The sequence below is a fragment of the Hydractinia symbiolongicarpus genome, chromosome 13 (assembly GCF_029227915.1).
Source record: "Hydractinia symbiolongicarpus strain clone_291-10 chromosome 13, HSymV2.1, whole genome shotgun sequence".
Classification (NCBI taxonomy): domain Eukaryota; kingdom Metazoa; phylum Cnidaria; class Hydrozoa; order Anthoathecata; family Hydractiniidae; genus Hydractinia; species Hydractinia symbiolongicarpus.
This window is the reverse complement of record NC_079887.1, coordinates 14,254,660-14,280,333: the sequence shown is the minus strand read 5'-3', so window position 1 is coordinate 14,280,333 and position 25,674 is coordinate 14,254,660. Positions and strand designations below refer to the sequence as shown.

Here is a 25,674-nt window from a genome sequence, read left to right as displayed (position 1 = left end):
TGCAGTTTGTGATTCTTTTCTGATTGCTGATGTATTTTTAATCTCATAATGTTTCATAAAACGTTTCATTGACCTATAAAATCTCTTTACATCTGCAACAATAGTATCTACAACTTAATGCGGTATCAATGATTTGTTGACATTTGAGGTTTGGTAAAATTTTGATACTTCCTTCAGGCTATTGCGATAATTCATTACTTCTTTTTACATTTATAACTTACAGCGTTTGAAAAAAGTCTTGTCAGCCGAAGCCCTAAAATCAACAAGTGAAATAAATGCTGATTCAAAAAAAGACAAATCAGCAAATTCATCTTTGCTGGATACATCTGCAACAAAAAGTCCTTTGACAAGACTTCAATCTGGTAATGGAATCTTGCTACTAGAGAAGCTCGTATCAGAACAATCATCAAAGTTTATTGCTCAGTCAGAGGAGGTTTGAAACTATTCATCCTTTTCTTTTAAAATCAATGCCTTACCTGAATAGTATCTATTTAATTACTGTAATCTTTCTAAAATGCTAGGGTGAAAGTTCGGATTATGACTTTGAGAAAACAACAGATGATGAGGATGTTGATATTATACAGAAAAATTGGCACAGTATGTAATTCAAGTTTGGATTTTGTTGTTTTTTCTATATACTTTATACTTTTTACTTAAGTGTATTGAGGAGCATTTTTGCAGGGGTTGAAATAAGAAAAGGGCTTGACCTTTTTCTTATTTTATTCTTTTAGATTTATGTTGCAGGAAGTAAAAACTTTTAAGAATATTCTGTTTTTTAAGTTTTCTTGACTAACAGGAGGTTGATGGTGTTATATTTAAACTGGAACCATGCTCACTTTTTTTATTAGTTCTCTAATAGTCAAAAGTGTATTGTTTTTTCATAGTTGAACTTGTGAATTCACAAGTCTTGCTGCACGGGAAAAATACCAAGGGTGCAATTATTGTTACATCTGCAAATGCCACAATATTAAAGAGATTGCATCTTCCTATATGTGCTGCCACTGAAGTGCTTACAAAACTCAATAAAGTGACATGGTGTGGGAAGTTTCGTAATTTACAGGTTTGTTATTGTAACTACTGATCCAATTTTTCATGTTGCAAGGCTGTTTTAGTTTTGTTTTATTGCTGTTTTATTTCTTGTTTTGTTCTTGTGTTTTTTTCCCTATATCCTTTCCCCTCATTAAAAATTCTTTTACCTTTCTCATTTCTTCTTTCTCGTTCACTAATAAAACAGGATAGTTTAAAATTGAGTTGTTTGCTTATGCAATCTCATGTGTTGCCATGCCATATCAGTGAAACATTAATTGTAAACAAACTCATTTGGCAATGATACAGTTTTACTATCACAAGGCCTCTCTAATTTTCCTTTTTTTTATATAGTGTTTATCCATTATGCTTTTTTTGTAGCACTTTTCCACCGTAACAAATTTTAAAGACATCACAGTTGATAACATTCCATGGTTAACTGAGAATGTTATTGTTGGTGAATCGACGGAGGAAAAAGATGACCCTCATAACATTTCTTCCTATATGAAAACCAGTGATGCGGTTGGTGCATTTGTTGATGTGAATGTTCTTGGTGAAACGTGTCAATTACAACGTGTTATTTCTCGTTGTGGATGTGAGTTTAGATACGTTAGTTTGGATGATGAGTTAGATCCTGTTGCAGAGGAATATGGCCCCTCAACTCCACAAGTAAGTTGGTTATTTATTTGTATTTTAATTTATTTATTTATTTTTGTTTTTCTTAAGTATACTGCCAATACATTGTTGGATGGGAAAAATTTTTGCCAAATTTTTGCCTAAGCTAATAAAAATTAATCACAAATTACGCTTTGCATTATGTAACTTAACTAGCAACTAGTTTTTGAGATAATGAATTTTAAGTTTTTACACAAGATACATCTTGGAAGTTGTTTTATTTCATGCAGATTTAATTTTAGTTTGTTTGTGATCAATTTAGATATTTTTCTAGTTATAATTTTTTACTAAACAATCATTTTTTCTATTTTTTTGTGCATATGGTTTCACTAAAATTATCTGCTAAAAAAGTTGATGCCTGAAAGTAGTTCCTGTAGTTTTTCTGTCTGTGTTGGACACCTGTAGAAAAATTAGTATAAATTTTATTGTTTTTATTGTGCGTGATATAAATTCTTTTATTTTATATCCAGCCATCATCTGAAGCTCTTACAAACAAAGCTGAATTTGCAAGCACGCTGTATTTAAAACATGGAAAGTTGGAAATGTCTACAAGTACTGTAAGTGGTGCTCCTTGTTTCGCAAAAATACAACAAACACAAGTCAATTGCAGCTTTGCTAATTTCTTTTGGTACTTGGAATTGCACAGGCGAATGCCGACATGTTTACAAAAATTCCTGCTTAACTGTGGGACGAAAAGATTTTTCTTTAAATTGGATGTAACTGACAGAAGATGTACTCTCATTTTCTATTTATCTCAACTGTTGCTGACGTATGAAAGCATGTGTATGTAAAGCAAAATATATATTTTGCAACGTTAAACACAAGTTTGCCAAAATTAAGTTACATGTTTGTTTACCTGAAGTTGGCAAATGGCATTTCACGTCAGCAATTTTTTGTCGACACTAAATAAATAAAATTAAAAAGACTTAGTCGGCAAACTGCGGTTCCTGTATTTTTATAATTTGTATTTTACATCTGTATCTAGGCACAGTATGAAGTAATTGCTGATATCTGTCAAAACTTAATCTTTTATACCGAGCCAAAGAAGAAAAAGGGCCAAGAAAAACTGGAAAAAATGAAATTTAAATTACAACTTTCCACTGAACAGGATTTAAAAGGGAATATTCTCCAGTTGCAAAATAGAGTTAGGTTAGTTACTTGTTCTCAAACTTGATGTTTATTTTTGTATTTGCTAATTAGTCTACAATTTCTGCACATCTATAACAAAAACATGTGTTTGGTATTTTGTGTGATAATAACTTTTGCGACCATTTTTTTCAAAACTTACTCTCACAGTTTGTGAACAGGATTAAAATGTTCAATTCCTTCTACAGCTATAATATAATACCCGTATATGTCTGTCTGTCATGCAAAATCGTAACCGCAGTAGCGAAACACACGAATTGCGGTAAACAATGGATGGGAAAAACTGTGGATTTATCCATGAACCACCGATCTAGTTGAATATAATTAAAAAGTTATTGTTGTTGTTATTATTATGTTATTATTATTTTTATTTATTTACAGTTAGATAAATGATAGCATGCTTAATTTATGCTGTAAACATATTTTTGCAATCAGCAGATATAGAGTGATAAAATAGGCAATAACAACATTTTTTATTCAGGCAGACCTTGTTGAAATTGAGAAGATACGAAAGAAATTTTTTCGATTATAAAAGAAAAGTGGAAGAAATTAAAGATTCTGAAGAAAAGTAAAGTGCTCATTTTTTAGACTTTTTATTGCATTTTATTGCAGAATAATTATTTAGTCATTTTTAACACTTTTTTCCTTGACAGTGCTGACTTATTGTTGGAAATTCAAGAGATAATTTTTGATTTGCAAGATCAGATTGAAGTTACAAAAGAACAGTTGTTTGAAGATGTAGAAGAATTAAAAATACTAATAAAGTAAGTGAGCAATCTCCTCTGAATGGTATATGCTATTTTTTGTTACCAGTAGTACTAACAGTTTGCATTACCTGCTTTTTTTCAGCGTGTACAAAGATGTAGAACAAATAACTTCTCTTACCCCATCTTCTCAGAAAGGCAAGTAAAAAACACTTTTGAAAACTGTATTTATTAAATGATATTAATGACCTAATAACAACAGAGGTAAATAGCTATGATCTCACAATTCACATACATAGGAATCAGAGTTAACTATATGATTACACCAAACATCTAGTGACTTAATGTGACTTGGTGTTATGTTGACACGCCTTTTTCTAGCAATAAAATATAAACTTTGGTTTTTTCCTTTAAGCTTTAACCTTTACTCAATTCTGAAATTATTTTAGAATTGTATTCTGTGTTGTAATCTTTTATAACAATCTTCAGGGGTCTCGTCTCTACGAAAACAAATCGATGTACTTTTTGATGAGATGCAATGGTTGATTGTAAAACAGGATGGACAACTTGGTATAGCAAATGTATTCATCAAAAAATTTAAGTATGTTATTTCGTTTTATGCGCTATTTATAGTTGTTTGTGCATCCAAATATTACTTCCACCCCTCGTCCAAATTAAAAATCTTTCAAAATTCTTCTCCAAAAAGACAGAAATTTGAAATTTTCCTGACAAAGTATATATATTAAGGGTACACAATTATTATACACAAATGATACTTGTCTCATGTGTGGTTTTTCCACTGGCTTTGGCATGTTTCATATGTATTTTATGGTGATTGTGATGAATTCAGGAATTATGCATGCATAACTGGCTATTATACATGATAACAATAGCCCTAACCCTAACTATGAAGTTATATTGTGGACATATTTTTAATTTTTATTGCCAATTTAATAACGCAATGGTAAAACTGACAAGTCAGTCCTTGAAATGAATGAAATGTTTCTGCAAATGGACTATACAATCTAGCGAATAGACCAATGCCAATTAAGCCACCCACTCGATATACCAAACATAGTTGTCAAATTTACAAGACAAACTGGCAAGTCAAACTCAAGTTGAATGATAGTTAAAATATTTAAAAAACAGGGTCTGTTGTTTAATGTTAAGTAAAAAAACCCGTGGAAGCTTATTTTTTGCTAAAACATGGTTGATGCTACACTAGTTAGACTTAAACACTCTTGCTTTTCTCAAAGCACAGAGTTTTCCATTATTCAAATCATAATATTTTTACGGATTTAAATTTCAGACAAATTCTTTTCTAAAGGTTAGTTTTGTCTGTAGGTTTGACTTATCAGTTTTGCTTATCGGTTTTACGTTTTCTGGTCGGATTGAGTGATCAGCTTGTCTCTTTGCAAGGTCAGCTTGTGAGTTTCACCAATGCGTTATTAAATTGGCCGTAAAAATCGACATTGACAATTCGTCCACAATGTAACTTTAACCTAGCCCTTATACATAATATCCAGCAAAATATGCATAATTTCCAATAGGTCATATTACCATGTATATAAATTGATTATGCACTTGTTTGTTGTATGTTCCCCTGGTAACAAAGTTACTTCCTCTTTGGTGTCTATGAAAAACGCCTTAAATCTCCTCAATTTACCAAATGTAAAAAGCCTCTCGTCCTTATTCTCCAATAATTTTGAAACGAAAACGGAGTGAAAACACTAAAAAAAATTTGTGTTTATATTTATACTTTGTGCCTTAGGGTGATAATGATATTTATTACACCTTCTAGAATATTTTAGTCCCAGCGGTAGTCATTGTATAAGTAGGTATTGCTAAGAAATAAAATCTATCTTATCTTTATTAGTGCTGGCTACTAGTTGCTGTTATTGCTTGAATTTACAACTAAATGTTGAAAATAAAGATTATTCAGCGTTAAATTTGTTTGTTTCTTCTTTTGTAGGTATAATCAATTCGCATATACTGACAACAGTATTGAACATTGTTTTGAAGTTGGTCATTTTGCAGTCAAGAATCTACTACCTAATGAAACATATAGAGAAGCTCTTATTCCACATGAAGTTAACATTCGTCGCCATTTAGATAAAAGTGTTATGTTGAGAATATTTTGTAGAGTGTCCCCACCAGTGGCTGGGATCGAGGTTAAGGAACATTTTGAAGTCAATGTGTGTCCAATTGCAGTGCGACTGACGTATAAATTGTTTGTAAATATGGAAAGCTTTTTGTTTCCGAAGCCACAACAAAATGAAACTGTTGAGCATGAATTTCAACCCGGAATGCAGGGTGAGTTTCCCCAGTTCCAGGTCTAGCAAGTTTTATTTTCCATCGAAAGATATACTAACTGCAGCAGATTTTGTTTTTTAAGTACTGCTTTTTAATGAGGGATCTAAATATCAATGTTCTGATAATGCTGCTTGAAAATTAATTTGTTGAAATTTCTCTTCAATTGATTTTATAGAGCTTTCATCACAAATATTGAGAAAAAAATTCAAATTTCAATCATTTAATATTTAACCCAAGTACCTAATTTTCTATCAACAAATTCTGTTTGCTGCAGTATTTTATGCACCGTGTGTAGATCTTTATTTGTAATTCTAAAATGCATCACACAGTATTTAGGAGCTTTTCTCACCTACAGGGGCATTGGTGTGAACTGAAAATTTGTCATTGTTTTTTTAATCGCAAATGTTAGAGTAGTCGAGTAGTACCAACCACTGTTATTTTAGTCCAAAGCAGTGCAATGGATGATAAGAAAGATGCTGATAGCAGTGAACAGAGTGTAAGTAATTCCTTACATTAAAATTTATATCCCTGGATATTTATGTTTTAACAACTCCTAAGTTTTCTGATTTCATTGTAGTAAACATCTTAGGCTTGTTGTCTAACCATGAACTGATTAGACGTTTTTATTTAAAACTTAATAGTGATCAAAAAAACTTTGTATTTGAATTTCATGACAGAGGGATCTTTAAGCCAAACAAATTATTTTGACATCACAAAAGTTTTCTACCCATAACTGAATACAACATGGAAGTGCTGTGAGAATTCATTTAGGGATATGTCAGGTTAAAATATCATGCGTCGAACAGGAAACTTACTGAACTGTTTTGTCGCTGCTGATAAAACATTTGACAGCATAGAATTTAAAAATTAACTCAGTTTGGCTCACATTAACTGAACCAAAAGCTTTAAGACAGAATCCAAACTAATTTAGCACTATCAATGTATCAGTAATACAGAACATTTATGTTAGATTGCACCATTTAAAATACCTCCTGCACGTCCTCCGCCACCCAGACCACCTCCACCAAGACCAGCACCTCCTGTCATGCGTGGCTCAATAAGACGGAAAACTTCAGCTACATCAATGATAGTGGAAGGTGAGACTGCAGCAAACACCAAGGCGAAAAAGAACGTTCCCAATTTAGAACTTCCAGACCAAGCGATCAGTCCACCACTGTTGTCTCCCTCTGCGCCACCTACTCTAACACGGGTATGGTAATGTTACACACATCTTTGTTAAATTATTGTCAAAAATTCGGGTTTCTGTTTTCAACTTATTGTTTTAAAAGGTTAATTTCATCTTCTATCTGGTTCAACTACATTATAACCATGATAATTCATTGTAGAAAATTGCTTTAACTAGGGAACGAGTTTTAAACGAACTTCATTTAAAGAGGTGTCTTTGTCTGCATCAGTGTCATCAGCTGATCGTGATGTGAACACGATGAAGGAGAGAGCTTCAAAGAATCACACCTTCATTTACGTAAAAATACCAGAAGTTCCTGTTTGTTTCAGCTATAAGGTATTTGAGTTTTTTTATTTATGTGTAGATGTACAAGCAAACATTCTGACATTGACATCCTGATGATCTACTAAAATGGTTAGTGATAAGAAATAATTCACAAAGAATAGAGCTATAAAGCATTTTGGGTATAATTTGTTCCCAACCAAGCTTAAATTGCTTTTATGTGATTATGCTAGGGTGAAAAAGAGCGAAATATAGAAGATGCACACGATTTTAATTTATGCTTGCCAACACTTGAATATCACAGTCGTACGTGGACGTGGCAGGATTTATTTCAAGCACTGAAAAAGGACTATACTCAAACACTTGTTCCACAGGTAAAAGCTCGTTTGCACTACACTAATTTCTTGTATTATGTTGCAGAAGAAGAAAAAGAAGATGTCCTGCATAACTGCTATTGTGGTTTATTTTTTTAGATTTTGAAAGAAAAGCTCCATCTAAAAAGTGCTGGTGCAGATACGAAACCAAGCATTGCTCAAGTAGAGTAAGTAATCTTTCTATTCTTAGTTCAAAATACATCTTCTTGCTTTGCTGTTCTTACGTTCTTTTATTGCAAATTCACAACACACATCGTCTAGTGCAGCCAGTGGCACAATAGTAAATGCCATAGTTGATATTAGATATTAAATCAAGTGCTTCTGCAGAAAGATGTAGTTTTGTTGTAGATGTTATAGCCATAAAAACAAGGTTGCCTTCTGTATCACCCAATAGGTACACACTTGTTCAACTGCTTTTCCACTGTTGGTAATAAAGTGTTATTTTTTATTATTGTTTACAGTGATAACAACAAGGCAAAGTTATTATTTGGTGAAAAGGTAAATCCACTATGACGAGTTACCACATACTTAAACGTTACTTTTAATTGCATGTTTTTTTTTTCTTTTGAAATAGCTAGATTCCCCCCAAAAAGTACTTATTTAACAAAGTTTCCCTCGTGTTTTCAAAAAAATGCTGCAATCCTTTACAAATTATGTTAAGACTAGGCAGTTAATTCTGAAGTTTGCCCCTGCAAGTAATTATATATGTTCTATCTGTACTGAATGGCCATAGTTTAACCCTTTGAATGTTCACAATGGAATTAGGACAAAGTTTACTTCGGTAGTATAATTGTTGATGACTTCAGCATAAAAAAAATAATTTAAAGTTTTGGAAATAAAAATATTACATTTTTAGCCAACAACTCAAAAGAAATCTGCCAAGAAATTGTTGTTCGGTAAACTTTTAAAACCTGGGAAGTCTTCGTCAAATGAGAAGTTAAACGAACAGGGAGGTACTTCTGGAGCCTCCTCTTCATCAGAGTTAGGTATAAAAGTTGATACTGATGTTATTGATTCAATGTAGATACACAGAGCCAACATCAGCATTTTTTTAAAAATACTCCTTTAGTGAGAATCTTATGTTTTTTATGACGACGAAAATTATTTTGATTTTTGTTTATTATTTGCTAAATCATGTAGTATAAATATACCTAACCAAATGTACCATCCTCTATCAGTACACTTTCTTTATTTAGTAAACCTTATTTTTCTATTTAGTTTGTTTTTTGTTTCTCTTAAGATCCGAAACAGGAGTTGATGGGACGTGGTATTGAACCGGCCAATTTAGAACATGCTTTTAAAAGACTAAGAGGCACGGGTCCTGACAATGACAAGCCAGTCAAGTAGTTACTTATATGTAACCCTATGGTGTATGCCTTAAATGTTTGTAACCCAGCTTGAATGCTTTGAGAGTACACAGTGGAAATACCCAGAATGTCGGTAGATATAAACATAAATTAATTTTGAACAGTTCTCTTCTAATTAGTAAGAATATTTTAATTTTACACTAGAATTATTGTTTTAACATTTTCCTATTAAAGATTCATAAAACACTCTTTATATTATATTTACTTTGTAGTATTTATTATTAGTCTTGTTGAATTAAAATTATTATTGTTTGAAAAGTATAATAGATTTGATTGATCGCCTTGTTTTTACATACCAGGACGTACCAGTAAGAAGTATGAAGGCACAAAAACATAGTTTGGTATACATACCAAAAGATTTTCAAAACAAATGAAAAAAGATGAGGATGTGAGTGGTCTACTAAAGTGTTGATACTTTTTCCCGATATCAAAGTATTAAAGTGATTAGACCTGAATCAGACTGAGAATAGGATGTAGCTTTACTTAAAACCATTATATAAATTGTGTATCAATTTACATTTGGTCTTGCACCTTAACACTTTATTACCAATAAAAAGTATTTTTTAAATTGCTATAAAAATAAAGGTACAATTAACAAAGTGCTTCGCTTACAAGTGTGTCTTACTTGCTACAATAATTCAAATCAATTGTATTAAATGAAATGGGAACATTAGTTTAACGGAAAAGTATGATGACTTGTTGAATTTTCTAATTGTCAGTGGAATTATCGTTGTCTCAAAAGAACCTTGTTATGAGCAATATAACATCAGTAATTGTTAGCCTTTAGTTCAATGTAAAAATATAAATATAAGAAATTTCTAAATTTTATTTATCACGTTTATCATATCAGCTTTCCATTTGTGTGATTTACAACAATATATTTTATGGCTAGTTATCTAATAATGTGTGACTTTAAAGTTGAATTTGAAATATATTGCTTGTAAACAGAAGTTTTGAAATGTTTGAGAGATGTAATTATTACGGTAATACGCTTGGTCATCTTGCTTCAGATTACATTTTATGATAATTCTCTACGTTTTTATGGTAATTCTCTATGTTTTTTTGATTATTTTCCATGATTCTTGCGTACGGTGTCCTTTACATAAGATGGGCCATAACTTGCCACAAATACGCAATAACTATTTGAACATCAATAGTTTCATTTTGGTAAATCGTGTTTACATGAATATTTTGAGGACGAAATAAAATTAACACAGAATGAGTTTCGTTTTTCCTGAGATCATGTAAACATAGATAAGAGACCAAAAAACATTTTCATTCTCCTTCGAAATGAAAATTCATATAAGACAAAACAGAATATATCTAAAAATGTCTAGTGAATACCTGGAAACGATATATCTGTGAAAACCAAATGTGAAGAATTTTGCGAAAAGAATCTGGATGAAATTTTATGTGGTTAAAAGTTTCCCTTAGATTTGGAGAAGCGACATTTACAATGCAAGTAGAAGAATTGTTTACATTTCGTCGGGTATTGTTCATTTTACTGTATTTTTAGTTCTAATACAAACAATCTGTCAATGTTGTCCGTGTAAATAAAATTTGTTATGATGGTTTAATAATATTTGCATGTTGTTTATATTAAAAACAATTATTTTTTTCCTTAAGACTTTAGTAGGGAAGAAATAGCAGAATTTATAACTTTTTAAAAAAGTTTTAACTTCAGTTTTCGGGTAGATAATTTCTTTCTATTTTTTTTTTATTATCAATGTTTGTCTTTTTTATTTTTAATTAATTCTGGATAGATTCACACAGAGCTGCTGTGTTGCAACACTTAAACACGTTTAAATTATCCTGACTCATTTAGATTTGTGAGGTTGGGCTATGATATAAAAATACTAATAAAAAACCCGTCAATTCTTACTTCTTTAGATTATCCTGACTCATTTAGATTTGATAAAACCGTCAATTCTTACTTCTTTAGAAGAATTTATTTTTTATTTTAAAATTTCTAGCTTCAAGATGGGTGCTTTAAGTGCATGGGATTACGTCGTCTTTGCTTTGATGTTAGTCATCTCCAGTTCTATCGGATTGTATCATGGTTACAAAGGTTCAAGGAAACGGGCGTCCACTGATGATTATTTGTTAGCAGGCAGGAGCATTGGCTGGTTCCCTTTGTTTGTATCACTTGTAGCATCTTATCTTTCTGCAATCGCTTTGTTGGGAATGCCAAGTGAAGTTTATACTTACGGTATACAGTATGTGATCATTATGTTTTCATATCCACTCATCATAGCACAGTGTGTTTTCATATATGGACCCATTTTTCGACGCAACCATATTACAAGTGCAAATGAGGTATGTTTAGTGCTTTTCAAGTAAACCTTTTGAATTTGGTCTCTGAGCTAAAAAGATCTTAAATAAAGTTAGAAAATATTAACTCGTGCAATTCTTTATAGAAGTAGCTTTTTTTAATGTCATACATTTAAAGCGCATTAGGGCAGGGTCTTGCCATCACTGTAGGCTTTCATCTGTCTCTTTTCAACTCTGCAAGGTTCAAACAGACTGGATAATTAAACCTGTTTATGAAGAGACTTGAAACTGATGAATAAAGGGGGCGGTGGAAGGCGGCGGTGGCAATTATGTCAGCAATACACCACTCTGTTCTAGTGCGATAAAAAACAATACTTCTTTTCTCCCATTTATCCGACAGTGTATGCAGGTAAACCCTTTATTATTTATTAAAGTGAATAATTTTATTTATTCATTTTTTTATAGTATCTGGAATTACGATTTTCAAAATTTGTTCGATTACTTGGCTCGCTCATGTTTATACTAGAATACGTATGTATTGATTCTTGTTTTATCAACATGTCTGTTTCTCCAATACACCAGTTTATAAGAAATACCAGAATTTGGACCTTAGGATTCTTCATATAAAAATCCCAAAATAAAAATTCACGTGAGTCTGCCTCGCAAAATTTTAATGTCTTCATTTGTGTATCTTGTAAAGTCAGTCAAGTTTATTCGAAAGAACTGCTGCGTTGCGCATTATTCGTTCAATGCAAGGCTAGGTTACAACATTCACTAATGTCTTATGCAATCTTGCTTGTGCCACTTCATAGACCAATGAAAGTTTGAAATGCGTTAGAAGTTCACTTTTCAAACTAACTTTACGAAATCTTCATTAGAAATCTCCTAACAACACTCAAAAATATCGCTCTTAGTGATTTATAAATAGAGGATTTTATTCGAAAAAGGAATTAATCTTATGCATTCATAAAGTTACTGTCGTTTGGCATTTAGGTGCTGTATCTTGCAGTCGTTTTGTATGCTCCAAGTTTGGCTTTACAAGCGGGTAAGAAGAGTAAAATTATGTCTACAGCATCATTCAAAAATTTTCGTTCATTTTAACCCGCGTATTTATTAAAGTTGTTTATATTGAATTCGTGTAGTGGCAGATTTACCCATGGAAATATCGTTGATAACAACCGGCCTAGTTTGTACTGTATACACCTCAATTGTGAGTAGTTTCAAATCATGATATTTTAATTGTGTTGTGTTATTTTCATGGCAGCATCGAAGGGAAGCTAATAAAAGCAAAACTAGTGTAATGCTATTTTTTGACCATCTATTTTCTTTTACTACCGTGTTACCCAACAAATCAAATGCAGCGAAGAAGTTAAAGAGTGACAATTTTTCTTTTTAGGGCGGCATGAAGGGCGTGATTTGGACTGATGTGTTTCAGACATTTATTATGGTAGTTGGGCTTATTGTTGTTATATCGATTGGTGCGAATGACGTTGGTGGAATGAGAAAGGTATTTGAAATATCCAATCAAGGAGGTAGACTCAACTTTTTTAAGTAAGTCCTTGTTAGTGGCGACTTTTCACTACGTCTTGTGTGTATAAAATAAGCATTATATATTAACCCTAACAATGTGAATCAGTGCATTGCTTGACTGCCATTACCCTAAGGACTTATTTGTTCTAGAAAATGCATGTTTTAGGCTGAAGATAAATTGAGCTACCCTCCGATAGCAAACATAAACCATTTAGGTCTTTTTCAAGCCACTAACTACAACTTAAATTTTGGAAAATGAATTTTGTTACTAAAAATGGCCGCTCTAAAAACTTTATTTTATGTAGGAATGTATCGAGACCGCCAAAATGTTGCAAAAAATACTTTTTTTTTCCTTGGATGCGATCAAGGCTTGTAAGTATTTGTTTCACAATTGTTTTAGACATTTTATTTCTTTAAAACAGCTTTAATCCAGATCCAAGAATTCGCCATACGTTCGTCACGTTGGTATTCGGAGGAATGTTTAGTGGTATTCCAGTGTATTGTGTCAGCCAAATGATGGTACAACGTGTTTTAGCAGGGAAATCACAACGGGCTGTTAACATGTGAGATGAGTTATTTGTTCTGTGGAATATAAAAAGTTCTTGTTTTTGCCTTCCCTTTAAGAAAGTTTATCACTCCTTTTGTATAAAACAAAATAAACACTACCCAACAAAATTTTGTTTTTCGCAATAACTTTTGATGTCATTATCAGAAAAACGTTTGTCACCGATGCTGTGTAACTGAAATTAGGTTGGACAGCGATCTGTAAAACCTAGAAAAGTTGGGGAATTTCACAAAGTTGGGGAATTTCACAACTTAGTTGATAGGAGGGTGTATAAAACCCTCCTATAAAACCCTTCTGACGAGCCAAGAAAACGTCCATTGTAAACATATTTTAATGTACAACTGATTTCATTGCTGTATTATTTGTATGTCTTATGTTTTATTTATGTATTAGTTATTATTAGTTATTTATATATTCCTATTTTGTAGTGCTTTATTGATGAATATACCTGGTCTGATGTTTATTGTTGGTTTGTGTGCATTAGCTGGGTTGGTTATGTTTGCTGTGTATGAGAAATGCGATTTAAAAGAAAATCACCAAATTAAAAGTAACGATCAGGTAATCTTAGTGATTTTGTCAATTTCTGTAACCCCCTATTGCATTTTGTGGATCACTGGTTTGCTGTTTTTTGTTTGTTTTTTAGATATTAGCTTTTTTTCTTGTGAATAAACTTGACCATTTGAAGGGAGTACCTGGAATATTCATGGCAAGCCTCTTCAGTGGCGCTCTTAGGTAATTACATTCAAACTGTAACAAGCTAAATGCTTCTATTGAAAAGAAAGAGAGAAAATATTGTATGTATTTTTATTAAATTCATAGCACGGCATCTTCAGGATTGAATTCTTTGGCAGCTGTGACGTATGAAGATTTTGTGAAAACATTCCATCCAAATCTTTCACAGCATAGGGCAACTCAAATATCGAAACTGATTGGTGAGTTCATTTACTTACGTTTGTTTATATACTTCAGTGTTTTATGATTTGCGGTTACATATCCCCTTTCCCTTGTTTTCTTTATTTTATATTTTATCTGATATCTATGATACTATGCTAATATTATAATCGTTTCTCGCCTTGACTTCTGTTTAGCATTTTTGTATGGCTTGTTGGTACTTGGTTGTGCATTTCTTGTGTCATATGTAGGAACTATGGTTTTACAGGTGCGACTTTAAAATAAAATATATATATTCTTTTTGATTCTATTAGTTTGATACATTTTTTAAGGGGAGAAATTTAAGGCAAATCATTCAAAGCAAATTATTATTTTTTTCGATTTTTTTGAGCCATCAAAGTTACGCTATTTGCGCTGCATTTTTTTTTTCTTTCACTTTTGAAGATGCGTGAACTTTGTATACCTTGAGCAAACGTTTTGGCATGCAAACTGATACTAAATTAGTTTTTTTGTTAGCTATATTTTCTTTGAATATATTGTCTTCCTTTTTTACCGAATTGCGCGTGTATTAATTTTCGCACACTAGCTATAAAAATGTGTTTCTCAAGTGTTAATTTTCGCTCATTAAAGGGAAAAAATAGTAGGAAGTTTTCACTTTTAGGGTTTGTGTAGTTGATTTTCTGTCACATCCGTGTAAATTAGTATTCAATTTAAAGGCAACCATGTGACATAAGCATTTAAGCTAAGCATGTTTCAACGTCGCTATCGAGTGTTACTAAGGAAAATGCATCAATGCGATAATAATGTCTACACTAATTTCTTGTTTCAAATCTTATTTTTATATTTTTTATTTCGTATAAATTAATTTCTTACCCTTTGTGATTTTAATTTTGAATAACATTGTCAAGGTTTTTACCCATATTCTGTATTCACTAGGTTGCATACAGTATTCATGGCATTATAGGAGCTCCTTACATGGGCATGTTCGCGGTTGGCATGTTATTTCCATGGGGAAACAGTATAGTATGTCTTGTTGTCTGGAGTACCTAATAATTTTTTTTCACATGAAAAAGATTTCGTTTTATAAAAAAATAACACGGTAAAATGACACGGTACCATCAAGTCGTTTCAAGTTTGCAGTTTTTTAAGTCGACTCTTCTATTTAATATTTATTTAGGTTTTTTTTGCTTTTTTTGTTTTGTTCTTTGATGGAAAGGGTATAAATTATTTGTGGAGGAAATTTTTGCGCAATTTATTTTTGTGTTTTCTTTTTCAATTTTGCAAAAATACGTTCCGCAGAATTTTCCATTTCTGGTATCTGCAAAAAATTTTACCACAAAATTGTTCAATTCCTTATGTTTGTAGGACCTAAGCCTTTGAGTTCTTGGTGCTCATTTAAAAATACATTCAATTTTGGAAGCTAATGATTTTAGGAAAATGTAATAAACCTTAAAAATATATTCCGCAAAATTAAGCATTTTGGGACCACTCATGTCAATCAGAATTTTTAACAATATATTCAAAAAATGCCAGCAAATTTTATTTTGAAAAAATCAACAATAACCACCAGGATAAATTAAAAGATTACATTCAGGACTATATACGCAATCCAGTAGGGTAAAGTTTAAAACACTTATTCCCCAAAGTACCATAATTGTGATTGTAATAATTTTTAATAAATAAACTTCTACAAATTCCTGTTAGGAAATTAATTTAAGAAATCATTTTCTGCTACCCTGCCATAACATATTGTTTTCGTTAAAACAAAATATAATATTTTTTAATTTTTATACAGGGTGTTTGTTTGGGTTGTTTGCTTGGCTTCTCAATAACATTATGGTTATCTGTGGGTGCATTCATGTACCCACCAGACAAAAACATTTTGGATGTGTCCATAGAACAATGTTCAAGCTTTAATACTACACTGACCAACAGCACTGGTGTAATCTCATTTCCACACCATGGTTATGTGTAAGTATATTTTCTCACATATTTTTTCGCGGTTATAGTCTTCATCGATGTAATTACAAATAAACACTTTCTTTTATTTAATCATGCGTTTATTAATAAGCTAATGCTAGCATATGAGATGTACTTTCCATAACATATTGACTAAACTTTTAAAAGTTATGAGCAATTGAAATTCCAAAAGGAGGTTTAAAGCTTGGTTCCCACTGTGGTTTAACTTGGGTTTAAATGTAAACCCTAAGTTTTAAATGTGTTTTAAAAATTGAAATAAACCCTGAGCATTCCCACTGTGTTTTAAAAGCAAAACATGTAGCGTTTCTCTCTTGGTAGCCTTTGTGTGATTTATCAAAAATCACTGGATATTGGTGAAAAAGTACGCTAGGATTCTCTTCCTGTACCAAACTTAGTTTTTTCTGCCATTTTTTATTCTCTTTTCTGTCTTAACGTGAAAATGCGCAAAAAGTGCCCTAAAATCGTTGAAAACTCCTTCGGCAAATGTCGGCGCCTTTGAACTTTAAACCACAATGTCAAAATTTTTTAATCTAAGATTTTATTTTATCTGTAGTTTAAACAGGTTTTATGCCGAAAATTTTAAAACGTGAACACGTTCCCATTATGCTTTAACTTTAAATTCTTATTTAAAACACACTTTAAACACACTTAAACCACAGTGGGAATCGAGGGATGCTTATGAAAAGTACTTTTTCAGGCTCGAATAAAAGCTTAGGTTGTGCTTAATGGCAAAAGGATTTATTAAAAAATATTTAAAAAAAACACATGATCAAGCTCTGAAGAACATCAGTAATTACAATTTAAATCTCACTACATGCTGGTTAATTCAGACATAAAGAATAAAAAGAAAAACTGCTCACGAAACAAAAAAACATAAAAACTCCAAAACATTTTCTTACGCTTCACATAATGCTTAGCATATGCTTAAAAAATGACCAAATTTAAGCCTTCATAAATGTCATGCTTATAAAAAAAATATGTATTTGCTGTTGTAAATGTTGAAAATTTGCTATTCTGTAATTATCCCTACCCTAAAAAACCCTCCTGCAGTGCTTTTACTACCTGTATTATGTGATAAACCAACTTGTGTTTTTAAGACTTTTTTTAAACTTGTTTTAGGAATCCTTTCGCTTCATTCTACAGTGTTTCTTATTTGTGGTATGCTGGAATTGGTTTGTGTGTATCGTTTGTTTTTGGTTGTGTTTTTAGCCTTGTGTTTGGTACGTACGTGTAAAAATAGCCTTGTTTTTTTGTGTGTAGTTTTTCATTGATTGATTGGTGTGGCTTGATTTGATTTTCGCTAATTTTTTTGTCATTGTCGCATAAATTAGACTCGCGAAAATTATTGGGAAACTATGTATTTGCGAAATTCGCAAAAATTAATTTCCATGAAATGTAGATTTGCCATCCTTTATAAGACATGATTTACACTATTTTTTTTTCTGATCCACTTAGAACTATATATAATTTATATGTGCATTTTAACTTCAGCAGTTTTTTTTATGTACCTGCATAAAAGCCCTAGAACTATATATAAATTAAGATACTTTTCATTTTGCTGGTCACTCGGTTGGTCGCTCGATGATTAGTTGGCGGGCGGATCAGGTCGATCATTAGTTGATTAGTCAATCCATCAGACTATTGGTATGTTAGTCGGTAAAATACGTTTTTTTTTATTTTTATTATTATTAGGTCGCCGCGGAAAGAGGGAATACAACAAAGACCTACTTTTTAATTATTCAAAACTTTGGTCGATTATAACATGCAAAAGAAATAATTATCACATGGGTTATGCGTCACATATTCCCATGCAAAGATGTAAGTACAATTAATTGATTTTCTCTTCACAACTGTGTCGTAGATAAACGTAAAGTAGGTTTTAGTCTGTAGGTAGGAAAGTAGGTCGAATTAAAAAATAAATTTAAGCAAACTTGGAATAGAGTTTTTATAACTCAAATTTAGTGTTTTTATATCTGCAATCCTTAATTATAGCTGATTATCACGTGCAAGTAAAATCTTCGAAAACAAATTGCTGAGGAAATTAGAATATAGAAAATTAATTTTTAGTGCATTGTGGCTACAATTCATATTTAGCCAGTAGATTCATATATTTATATTATATAAATATAAAACAATATATTGGCTAACTTTGTGGAAATACGAATCTTGGCAAAATAAGTGGATCATTTTCGGTTCACTATACAAAGAAATTTTGTTTTTCGTTACCTTTCCTAAAACAAATAAGGCAATGTTACAAGACTTAAAAAAGTAGAAACTGTTTGGCATTGTTTCCACCAAACCAGAGACGATATAGGTCAAAATGTGTTGACTTAACATTTATATTTGAAGCTTACTAACTGCCTCATAATAAATTTCACCGTTTTTCTTTGAAAACTGAACTGGGATTTTGTATCTCAAGTCACGCATGAATGTCATGTTGTAAATAAAGAAAACCTAACACTTGCTATTTACTCCACAGAGTCAAAAAAGTGATCACAAACTTACTTTTTAGATCCAGAAAAAAACTGAAGCAGAATAAAGAAAGTGATCCCTTCACCGAACTACTTAACGCCACGCTATCGACATCTAATGATGGCGTTATTAAAAAAAGTTGCTTTTTATGTGATTCTCCATATATAAGAGTTTATAATTTTGCTTGTCATTTACAATGTTTTATAGCGATTGTTTCTGAATATTGGTAAAGTGCATTTATGATGCTTACAGATACATGCAGTAGCTTCGAAAGACCTTTTTTAATTGACTTATTGCGAGTCAGTAGGACTTTATTTCGTCATGCCTCTGGTGATTATTATTCGTAATTTCCCAAATTTTGTACATATTTATCAAAAATTTTAGTATGCGCAAAAATACCCAAATAATCAATTCGCGAAAATAAATCTTCGCCAAGTTACTACAAATAATTTTCACTAATCTTGTTTTTGTTGTTGATAGAAGTAATGAGCAACTTCTGCAGTGAGTTCAAAAAAAGCTACGCTTTTTAAAATGCTGTTTACTTCGCCTGTGTATCTTCAAAAGTTTAGGTTTCGCAGTTGTAATTTCCAAGTTTTTATTAAAACGCTGGAGTTTTTTTACCCTCTGTAATGTTATAAATTTAATATAATATTTGCTATGTGTTAGTGCTGTGTTGCCATGTTTTGCATAGGCCGATGCCTTGATCGAGTTATGTTGCTTCCAAGACTGGATTTGTATAAATTTGCCGTCTGTTGCTAGTGAAAATGTTGAAATAACTTATAAAATACTCAAGTCTGAAAGGGACCAAACGAACAAACATGCCTAGGCTAACTCTTTATTTTGAATCTTATTCAGACTTGACCAGTAATAAAAACATCCAGGGAACTGTTTGCATTTTTAGAAAGTATTTTAGTTTTGTTGACAGTTTCTTTTTCATTAACTTCTTTTATACTTGATAGAGAGTAGATATAATAAAAGAAAAAACAGCATGGCCCAAGGGAAGATGAAAGTGAAGAATGCTAACATTCAGAAGAAAGCAAAACACTCGAAAAAAGTTTTAGGACCTAAAAAAGGAGGTACGAACTATTTTATCTATTCTCTTTTTAGTTTACTAGAAAATCTGGTGACTTTAGTTAAGGATCTGTATATCTTTTGGCAAAAATTTTTGCGTTCCAACACAATCGGGAACGGTTTCAGGCCTTGTGTTTTTGTTTAGCGGTTCTTGCTTTTTTGTAGGAAAAAGAAAAATAGCACCCAAGAAAACACAGAAAGTCAAAGAACAGAAACTAAAATTGGTATGTTTGTTTGTTTGTTTTTGTACTTGTTTGCTTACTTACTTTGTTTGTTTGTTTATTTTCTTGCTTGCGTCTTCGTTTCTTTCTTTACTTACTTGTTTATTTGGTTACTTGCGTGATTGCTTGTTCCATTGATTGGTTGCTTCTTTTCTTGTTACTAAGCTTGCTTGCTTGTCTGCTTCCTTGTGTAGTTGTTTGTGTGTTTTTATGGTTTCTTGCTTACTTGCTTGCTTACTTGCTTAGTTACTTGCGTACATGACTCATTCCCTGTTTGTTTGTTTATTATCTCGTTTGTTCGCAGTTGTGTACCTACGATTTTGTGAGTACTGAATCTGATAAAATGAAAGGTACAGGTTGTCGTAAAATTATCTTTTTTTATATAGCACTTGCAAAAATCGATTAATCATACAATTGAAATTGAATTGGCACAGAAAGCAGGAGGCGGTAATTTCTCTGTTTTAAAGGTACCTAAAAAAGCAAGTGAAAAGAAAGCAAAGGAAAAGACAAAGAAATAAAATGTATTTTTTGAATGGTTGGATAAGGGTGAGGATTTTTTTATTATTTTTCGGAATGATTGTAATATTTATTCTGTTTTTATGTTCGTAGGTTTTTTTTTAAAATGCGTGTTACCTTATTCTGATCAATGTTTGAGTCTCGTTTCCAGCGCATTTGGCGAAGATTGCCTGGGGTCTGTCAGCGTGGGTTTAAATTTGGGATTAAAAAAAAAAGTATATATTTGATCTTTTAACACTAGTCAATTTGAAATTAAATATTGATCGAAAGTAATTTATTGTGAGGGATTTCTAAATATTCGAGTTTTCTCACTCGTCATTTTTGGCATGTCAATTTTTTACTTCGATTTTTTTTTATGCTTTTAGAGTTTTTCACTGCAGCATGATAAATAATGTTGTAATTCGTGAATGACAAAAAAAACAACCCGGAAGCAGCCTATTTTTATTTTAAGTTAATAATATTTACAGTTATTATTTATTATTGATAACATAGATAGATATTATTGATAACATAGCTTTTGTGTGCACCGAAATAATTTTGGACAGCATTATTTTATCATAAAAATTATTTACACGGGTTAATTTAGTACTTTTTACTAAACTTTAAAACTTCGATTTTTCTCACTTTTCAGCTTCTTTAATTATATTAAACTCCAGTTTACATCAACAATTTATCTATCTTTGCATAGGTACCAATTAAAAACTGGCCAGCTTGTGATTTGTGCAGGAGCAGTAACCAAATGTTAAGGTACCCATATACTCGCTTTTTAAAAGTCACCTGTTTCGGATTTGTGACCACAGATATGGTCACGTGAGTTGGTCACGTGAGTTGGTCACGTGAGTTAGGAGGCTAAAATAAGAAAGCTTATTGCTTTTTTACGCACGTGAATAAAAAATTGAATTATTAGAACATGAATTTTTTATATGCACCAGGAATATTAATTTGATATTTATATGTTTTACTGTAAACATTTAAGAATATATGTAAAGAGTGGAAATTAAATTGATTTTTCTTTAACCTCGAATGTTCTTAAGCGCAAAATATATCTGCGGAAATAGATTTAGCTTGTTGATTTTTTTTTCTTATTCGTTTTTTCTTTATTTTTGATAAACCAGCTCTGTTCTTGCTGTGGGAAATAACATGTTTTGCTGCCATGAAAATTTAACCTGTTTAATCAATGAGCGACCTTTATCCATTGTCAAAGTTAGTTAAAAGCTTTTAGACGTTTAAAATGAATGGTACACTCGAATATTTAATCTTCTAGTGCAATATAATAAAAGAATGAGGCGCTAAAACATTGAAAATGTTATTTATCATATTTTCCCTCGCTGCACCAGCTTATGTTGATAAATAACAAAACGTGTGGAACATGTCTGAAAAGGTAAATTGCTTTTTGTTCATCATGCAAAATATTTGTGGAAAGCAAAGCCCTTTTAATTTTTGGCGTCAAAATTAATTCTCGCGAAATTTAAACAATTTTCCCCTCACTATATCTAATACATAAATTCAAACTTTACAACAGTCTTTATTTTATGGTTTTTTTACATTAAAGACTTTGGAACACAGTATAAATTGAAAGAGAAATGTTAAATCCCTTTTTTGCAAAATTCGTGAAACTTAATTTATGCGAAATATTAGGACTTGATAGGTCTTTTTTGCCAAAATTAAAGGTTGCCAATTGTATTCTCATGCTAAACGTTCTTAGTCAACAGGATCGTTTATACTTTAGTGTCCATGACGTTTAATGTATGTAAAAAAGAGAATTGGTGTTAATTTCTTCTTCAACCCAATGTTTGTATTTATTTATTGTTTTACTGCGCGTACAACTCATCACTAGGTTTTGCCGCATACCATTTGAAGTAGGTGACTATTCTTGCTGTGTAAACACAGAACAATCGTACGAAAAATTTTATTTACACCAAGTTGCATACAATAACAAAAATTTTTCAACGAATAACTCATATTTTTCTAAAATTCAATTTTGAAATCAACCACGCTTTACATCTTTAATAGCTTTAAAAAACAGAGGGCAATAAGAGATGTACTTTCACAGCTAATTTGCAGAAAGTTGAGAAAGTTAAGAGTAAATTTATTATAAGTTTGTCTCCTGCCGACAAGTATTTAGGTATAAAAAGGGTTAAACTCTATAATTTACAAAAAAAACTCCCAAAGTTATAAAACATTCTGGCTCGCCCTAATGTCTCTATAAAGAAAAGTCGGGTACACTCGCAATATAGCGTAAGTGAGAATGAAAAACAAACGTGTAAATTATTCTTACTCATGCTGATTAGAAAAAAAAAATTGACGAAGTGAGGAGTCTATGGAGAGTTTCCCCAGAACAATTTTGTATAATTTCCTCAACATATTTTAGCCTAAAACGTATAGAAATATACCGTCCCAATATATACGAGGTTGCCTAGCAACAAACTACAGTTTTTGATGTGTTAAAAAAATTGATGAAAGCACTAGAGAGATGAAAATATGTTCATCTTAATTTGTTATAAGCAGTGTGAGATGACTCTCGTGTGTAGATGTTGAAAAAATGCAGTTTTTTTAAAGATTGTCCATAATTGATTGTAAGTATTCTCTACTCGCTGTTTTTTTGTTTTTGTTTGTTTGTTGTGACTAATTTTCGCGGGGATTTATTTTCGTAGGTAGAAAAACAAAAAGTTTCGTGGGTATTATTTTCGCAAATACAATAAAAAAGGTTTTTTCTCTGTGCGAATGAAACATTGCATTCTTTTCACTCTGAGATAATTATTTCTCGAATTTGATTGACTTCGTGAAAATATTTTCGCAAATTGTGTTTGGAAAAACATTAAGGTATACTGACAAGCATACGTGCATTAAAAGTATGGCAGAGAAACTAAACTCGCTTCCCTTAGTTTTATAGGGGTTTAAGATTTGTGAGGGAAACACGCTAGAAATGGCGATGACAGCGTAAATTCTAGATGTCGGAATTTTACTTTTACAATTAACGTTTTCTTTGGATGCAACACAAAATTTTGGGTGCGTTTCCATGCTGCCTAAGTTTGTTTTTTTATAGGTTTTACTGTTGGTTAAAACTTACCTCCCACTACTTCAAAAACTAGTTGATTTCATATAAAAGAACTTGAAAAGTTGTCTAAAAATCTTTTTACTTGTTTTGAAAAATCTTTATTGGTTTCGGGGATAAAATTTCACTAATTATGCAAAATTATGATGTCATCGAGCAGCTTTAAAACAATTGTTGCTGTCAATCATAATTATAATTACTAATTATAAAAAGTCATTAAAAATGTTTAAAACGTTGAATTAAAACATTAGTAAAACTGTAAAGCACAACACCAAACTCAGAGCTACTTAATGACGTCATGCATAATTAGAGAAACTTCTAAGTCAAAAATCTTCAAAAGCGGATAATTTTTCCAAAAAAACTATACAAATTATACAACATTTTAAAACTCTTTCATGCTAAGTCGACTTGTCTCAAAGTGGGAGGTAAACTCGTCAATGCCCTGTATCTAAGACACTGCGAAAGTGCAACTTTGCATGTACGTATATTTGCTTATAAATGCACGCACTTGTGCTTTAATATCGGGAAAAGGATCATGCTGTAAGCAATGACAAGTGAACTTAAACTAATTTAAACTATATAAATCTAATATAGAAAGAGTCCAACTCATCTGTAGGGACGGGCTTCAAAATTTAAAATTTTGTGATTTTTGAGGCGGATTGCCATTGCTTGCCTACCTACTTTTAAAGATCAAATTTATGCGTTTGCTTGCCTCAAGTTGTTCATAAAATGTTGTTTATAAAAAAGCATGTATTTCCACTTGTTTTACTAATTGGTAATCTTAATTTTTTTTTAGTTTATTGGGCGAGTGTACTATGCATTCCAACAAAAAGAGGTTTAAAAATGCTAGCCTTGCAGTGATCGCACTCTCCAGGTTCCAAGATAAGGAGCGTCCTTATTTACTACCGACAGAGAAAAGTTTGCTCAGTGTGGTCATGGAAGGAGAACAGTCCGAATATAAAAAATTTTTTTCAAGAAATACTGACGATTTACCAGCAATGTCTGCCGCTATGGAGGCGGTAATGAGAGACATGCGAGGGAATTCGAATACGGCTGCCATTTTGGAAAAAAATCCATCGTTACGTCAGAAAGAATCCCCGCGTCGTTATTTTCTTCCACCAATCACAACATCCAAACCAGGAACATTAACCAATAGCGGTCAATCCCATTGTTCGATGGAAAAAATTACTGAAGATGAAAATGAAGCGAATGGGAATGACAGTGATAACGGTGTGCGTACAGACGCATCAACGGAATTACATGGCAGTAGTTTATCCGCTGAAAAGAAAAATAATATTTCAAAGCATGGACGCACAAAGGGCGTTAGCGGTGAAAATACATCGGTTCCTCGCAGAAAAGTTTCTGTTACAAGTAAAACAGAGAAGTTGTTGAAACGAAGCGATGCTTTAGAAGTTAAACTCACTTCGTATCAAAACGAACTGGACAAATCACAAGTAAATAGAAAACTCTCAAAATCTAATAAGACAGTAGGGAAAGCATTGCTACAAAACAGAAGGTAGCATTGTAGGGAAGGATTCCCAGGCACTGTTTTTATTTTCTAAGTTTGTAATTTCTTCTATAATTGTATTTCTTTATTACAGGCATGTTTAGAATTTTATAAAAAATTTGCAACAAATTTTGTCGATTATTTACAAAAGAATTACAGAACTCAAAATTTAAAAAAAGTTTGTGAGGTAATATTTGTTTGTTTGTTTGTTTGTTTTATGCATATGGAATTTTATGTTTTTATATTGTATATTTTATTACTTTTTATATACAAAAAACTTAAATAATTGCAACTAAATTGTAATCAATTTGTTCAAAAGAGCACCGACTTTGATGAATCTTTTTAAATAGTTATCCAACCTCGTCCCCAGGTCAAAATGTTCCTCATCCGCGTTTCACAAGCTGTTGGATGATCATCAAATCATGCAACTTATTCCAAGTGCTTATTGACAGTTCATGAACAAGAATAATAATTGACGAAAAACTAGCTGTAACAAAGATTGGAAGTACCCCTTGCAAATTA

The 25,674-nt window shown here is 31.7% G+C and overlaps 3 protein-coding genes across 6 annotated transcripts in view; all 3 read left to right on the top strand.

The window, feature by feature from the left end:
* LOC130623682 (protein hobbit-like) overlaps window positions 1-10,107 on the top strand; it is a 38,160-nt gene extending 28,053 nt beyond the window's left edge. The window contains exons 45-63 of one of the 2 annotated variants that reach the window (XM_057439192.1): window positions 224-433; window positions 522-597; window positions 885-1,060; window positions 1,408-1,695; window positions 2,172-2,258; window positions 2,687-2,850; window positions 3,329-3,415; window positions 3,501-3,611; window positions 3,697-3,749; window positions 4,041-4,152; window positions 5,524-5,864; window positions 6,308-6,360; window positions 6,835-7,074; window positions 7,228-7,386; window positions 7,566-7,706; window positions 7,806-7,873; window positions 8,168-8,204; window positions 8,563-8,692; window positions 8,947-10,107. In XM_057439192.1, the coding sequence (XP_057295175.1) occupies window positions 224-433; window positions 522-597; window positions 885-1,060; window positions 1,408-1,695; window positions 2,172-2,258; window positions 2,687-2,850; window positions 3,329-3,415; window positions 3,501-3,611; window positions 3,697-3,749; window positions 4,041-4,152; window positions 5,524-5,864; window positions 6,308-6,360; window positions 6,835-7,074; window positions 7,228-7,386; window positions 7,566-7,706; window positions 7,806-7,873; window positions 8,168-8,204; window positions 8,563-8,692; window positions 8,947-9,053 (2,640 nt within the window). In that variant the 3' untranslated portion in view covers window positions 9,054-10,107. Of the gene's footprint in view, window positions 1-223; window positions 434-521; window positions 598-884; window positions 1,061-1,407; window positions 1,696-2,171; window positions 2,259-2,686; window positions 2,851-3,328; window positions 3,416-3,500; window positions 3,612-3,696; window positions 3,750-4,040; window positions 4,153-5,523; window positions 5,865-6,307; window positions 6,361-6,820; window positions 7,075-7,227; window positions 7,387-7,565; window positions 7,707-7,805; window positions 7,874-8,167; window positions 8,205-8,562; window positions 8,693-8,946 lie in introns of those variants that run through there. The other variant, XM_057439193.1, reaches the window with a different exon arrangement.
* Window positions 10,108-10,667: 560 nt separating this feature from the next.
* On the top strand, window positions 10,668-19,859 carry LOC130623686 (sodium-dependent multivitamin transporter-like). Its single transcript, XM_057439196.1, has 16 exons — window positions 10,668-10,764; window positions 11,047-11,389; window positions 11,810-11,875; window positions 12,338-12,389; window positions 12,487-12,554; window positions 12,741-12,895; window positions 13,297-13,437; window positions 13,868-13,997; window positions 14,083-14,171; window positions 14,259-14,371; window positions 14,528-14,598; window positions 15,267-15,353; window positions 16,126-16,301; window positions 17,430-17,530; window positions 18,003-18,128; window positions 18,823-19,859. Exons 2-16 carry the CDS (start codon window positions 11,054-11,056, stop codon window positions 18,837-18,839), a joined length of 1,728 nt encoding a protein of 575 aa, XP_057295179.1. The 5' UTR covers window positions 10,668-10,764; window positions 11,047-11,053; the 3' UTR covers window positions 18,840-19,859.
* LOC130623690 (uncharacterized) lies at window positions 19,723-25,438 on the top strand. Of its 3 annotated transcripts, none has more exons than XM_057439201.1 (5): window positions 19,723-19,858; window positions 20,019-20,077; window positions 20,461-20,620; window positions 21,279-23,166; window positions 24,442-25,438. In XM_057439201.1, exon 5 carries the CDS (start codon window positions 24,461-24,463, stop codon window positions 25,163-25,165), a length of 705 nt encoding a protein of 234 aa, XP_057295184.1. In that variant the 5' UTR covers window positions 19,723-19,858; window positions 20,019-20,077; window positions 20,461-20,620; window positions 21,279-23,166; window positions 24,442-24,460; the 3' UTR covers window positions 25,166-25,438. The 3 variants fall into 3 exon arrangements, with proteins under 3 accessions (XP_057295184.1, XP_057295183.1, XP_057295185.1); XM_057439200.1 differs by having other exon boundaries at window positions 21,279-21,337; window positions 24,442-25,430; XM_057439202.1 differs by lacking the exon at window positions 21,279-23,166.
* The last annotated feature ends 236 nt before the right edge of the window (window positions 25,439-25,674 follow it).

Bases quoted from the DNA above. Each gene is read 5' to 3' on its own strand.
- LOC130623690 (XM_057439200.1), top strand. From the start codon at position 20,594: ATGTATTTTTTGAATGGTTGGATAAGG. The intron at 20,621-21,278 runs GTGAGGATTTTT...ATCTTTGCATAG, and splicing joins TTTTGAATGGTTGGATAAGG to GTACCAATTAAAAACTGGCC. The intron at 21,338-24,441 runs GTACCCATATAC...ATTTTTTTTTAG, and splicing joins AGCAGTAACCAAATGTTAAG to TTTATTGGGCGAGTGTACTA.
- LOC130623686 (XM_057439196.1), top strand. From the start codon at position 11,054: ATGGGTGCTTTAAGTGCATGGGATTACGTCGTCTTTGCTTTGATGTTA. The intron at 12,390-12,486 runs GTAAGAAGAGTA...GAATTCGTGTAG, and splicing joins AAGTTTGGCTTTACAAGCGG to TGGCAGATTTACCCATGGAA. The intron at 16,302-17,429 runs GTAAGTATATTT...AACTTGTTTTAG, and splicing joins TTTCCACACCATGGTTATGT to GAATCCTTTCGCTTCATTCT.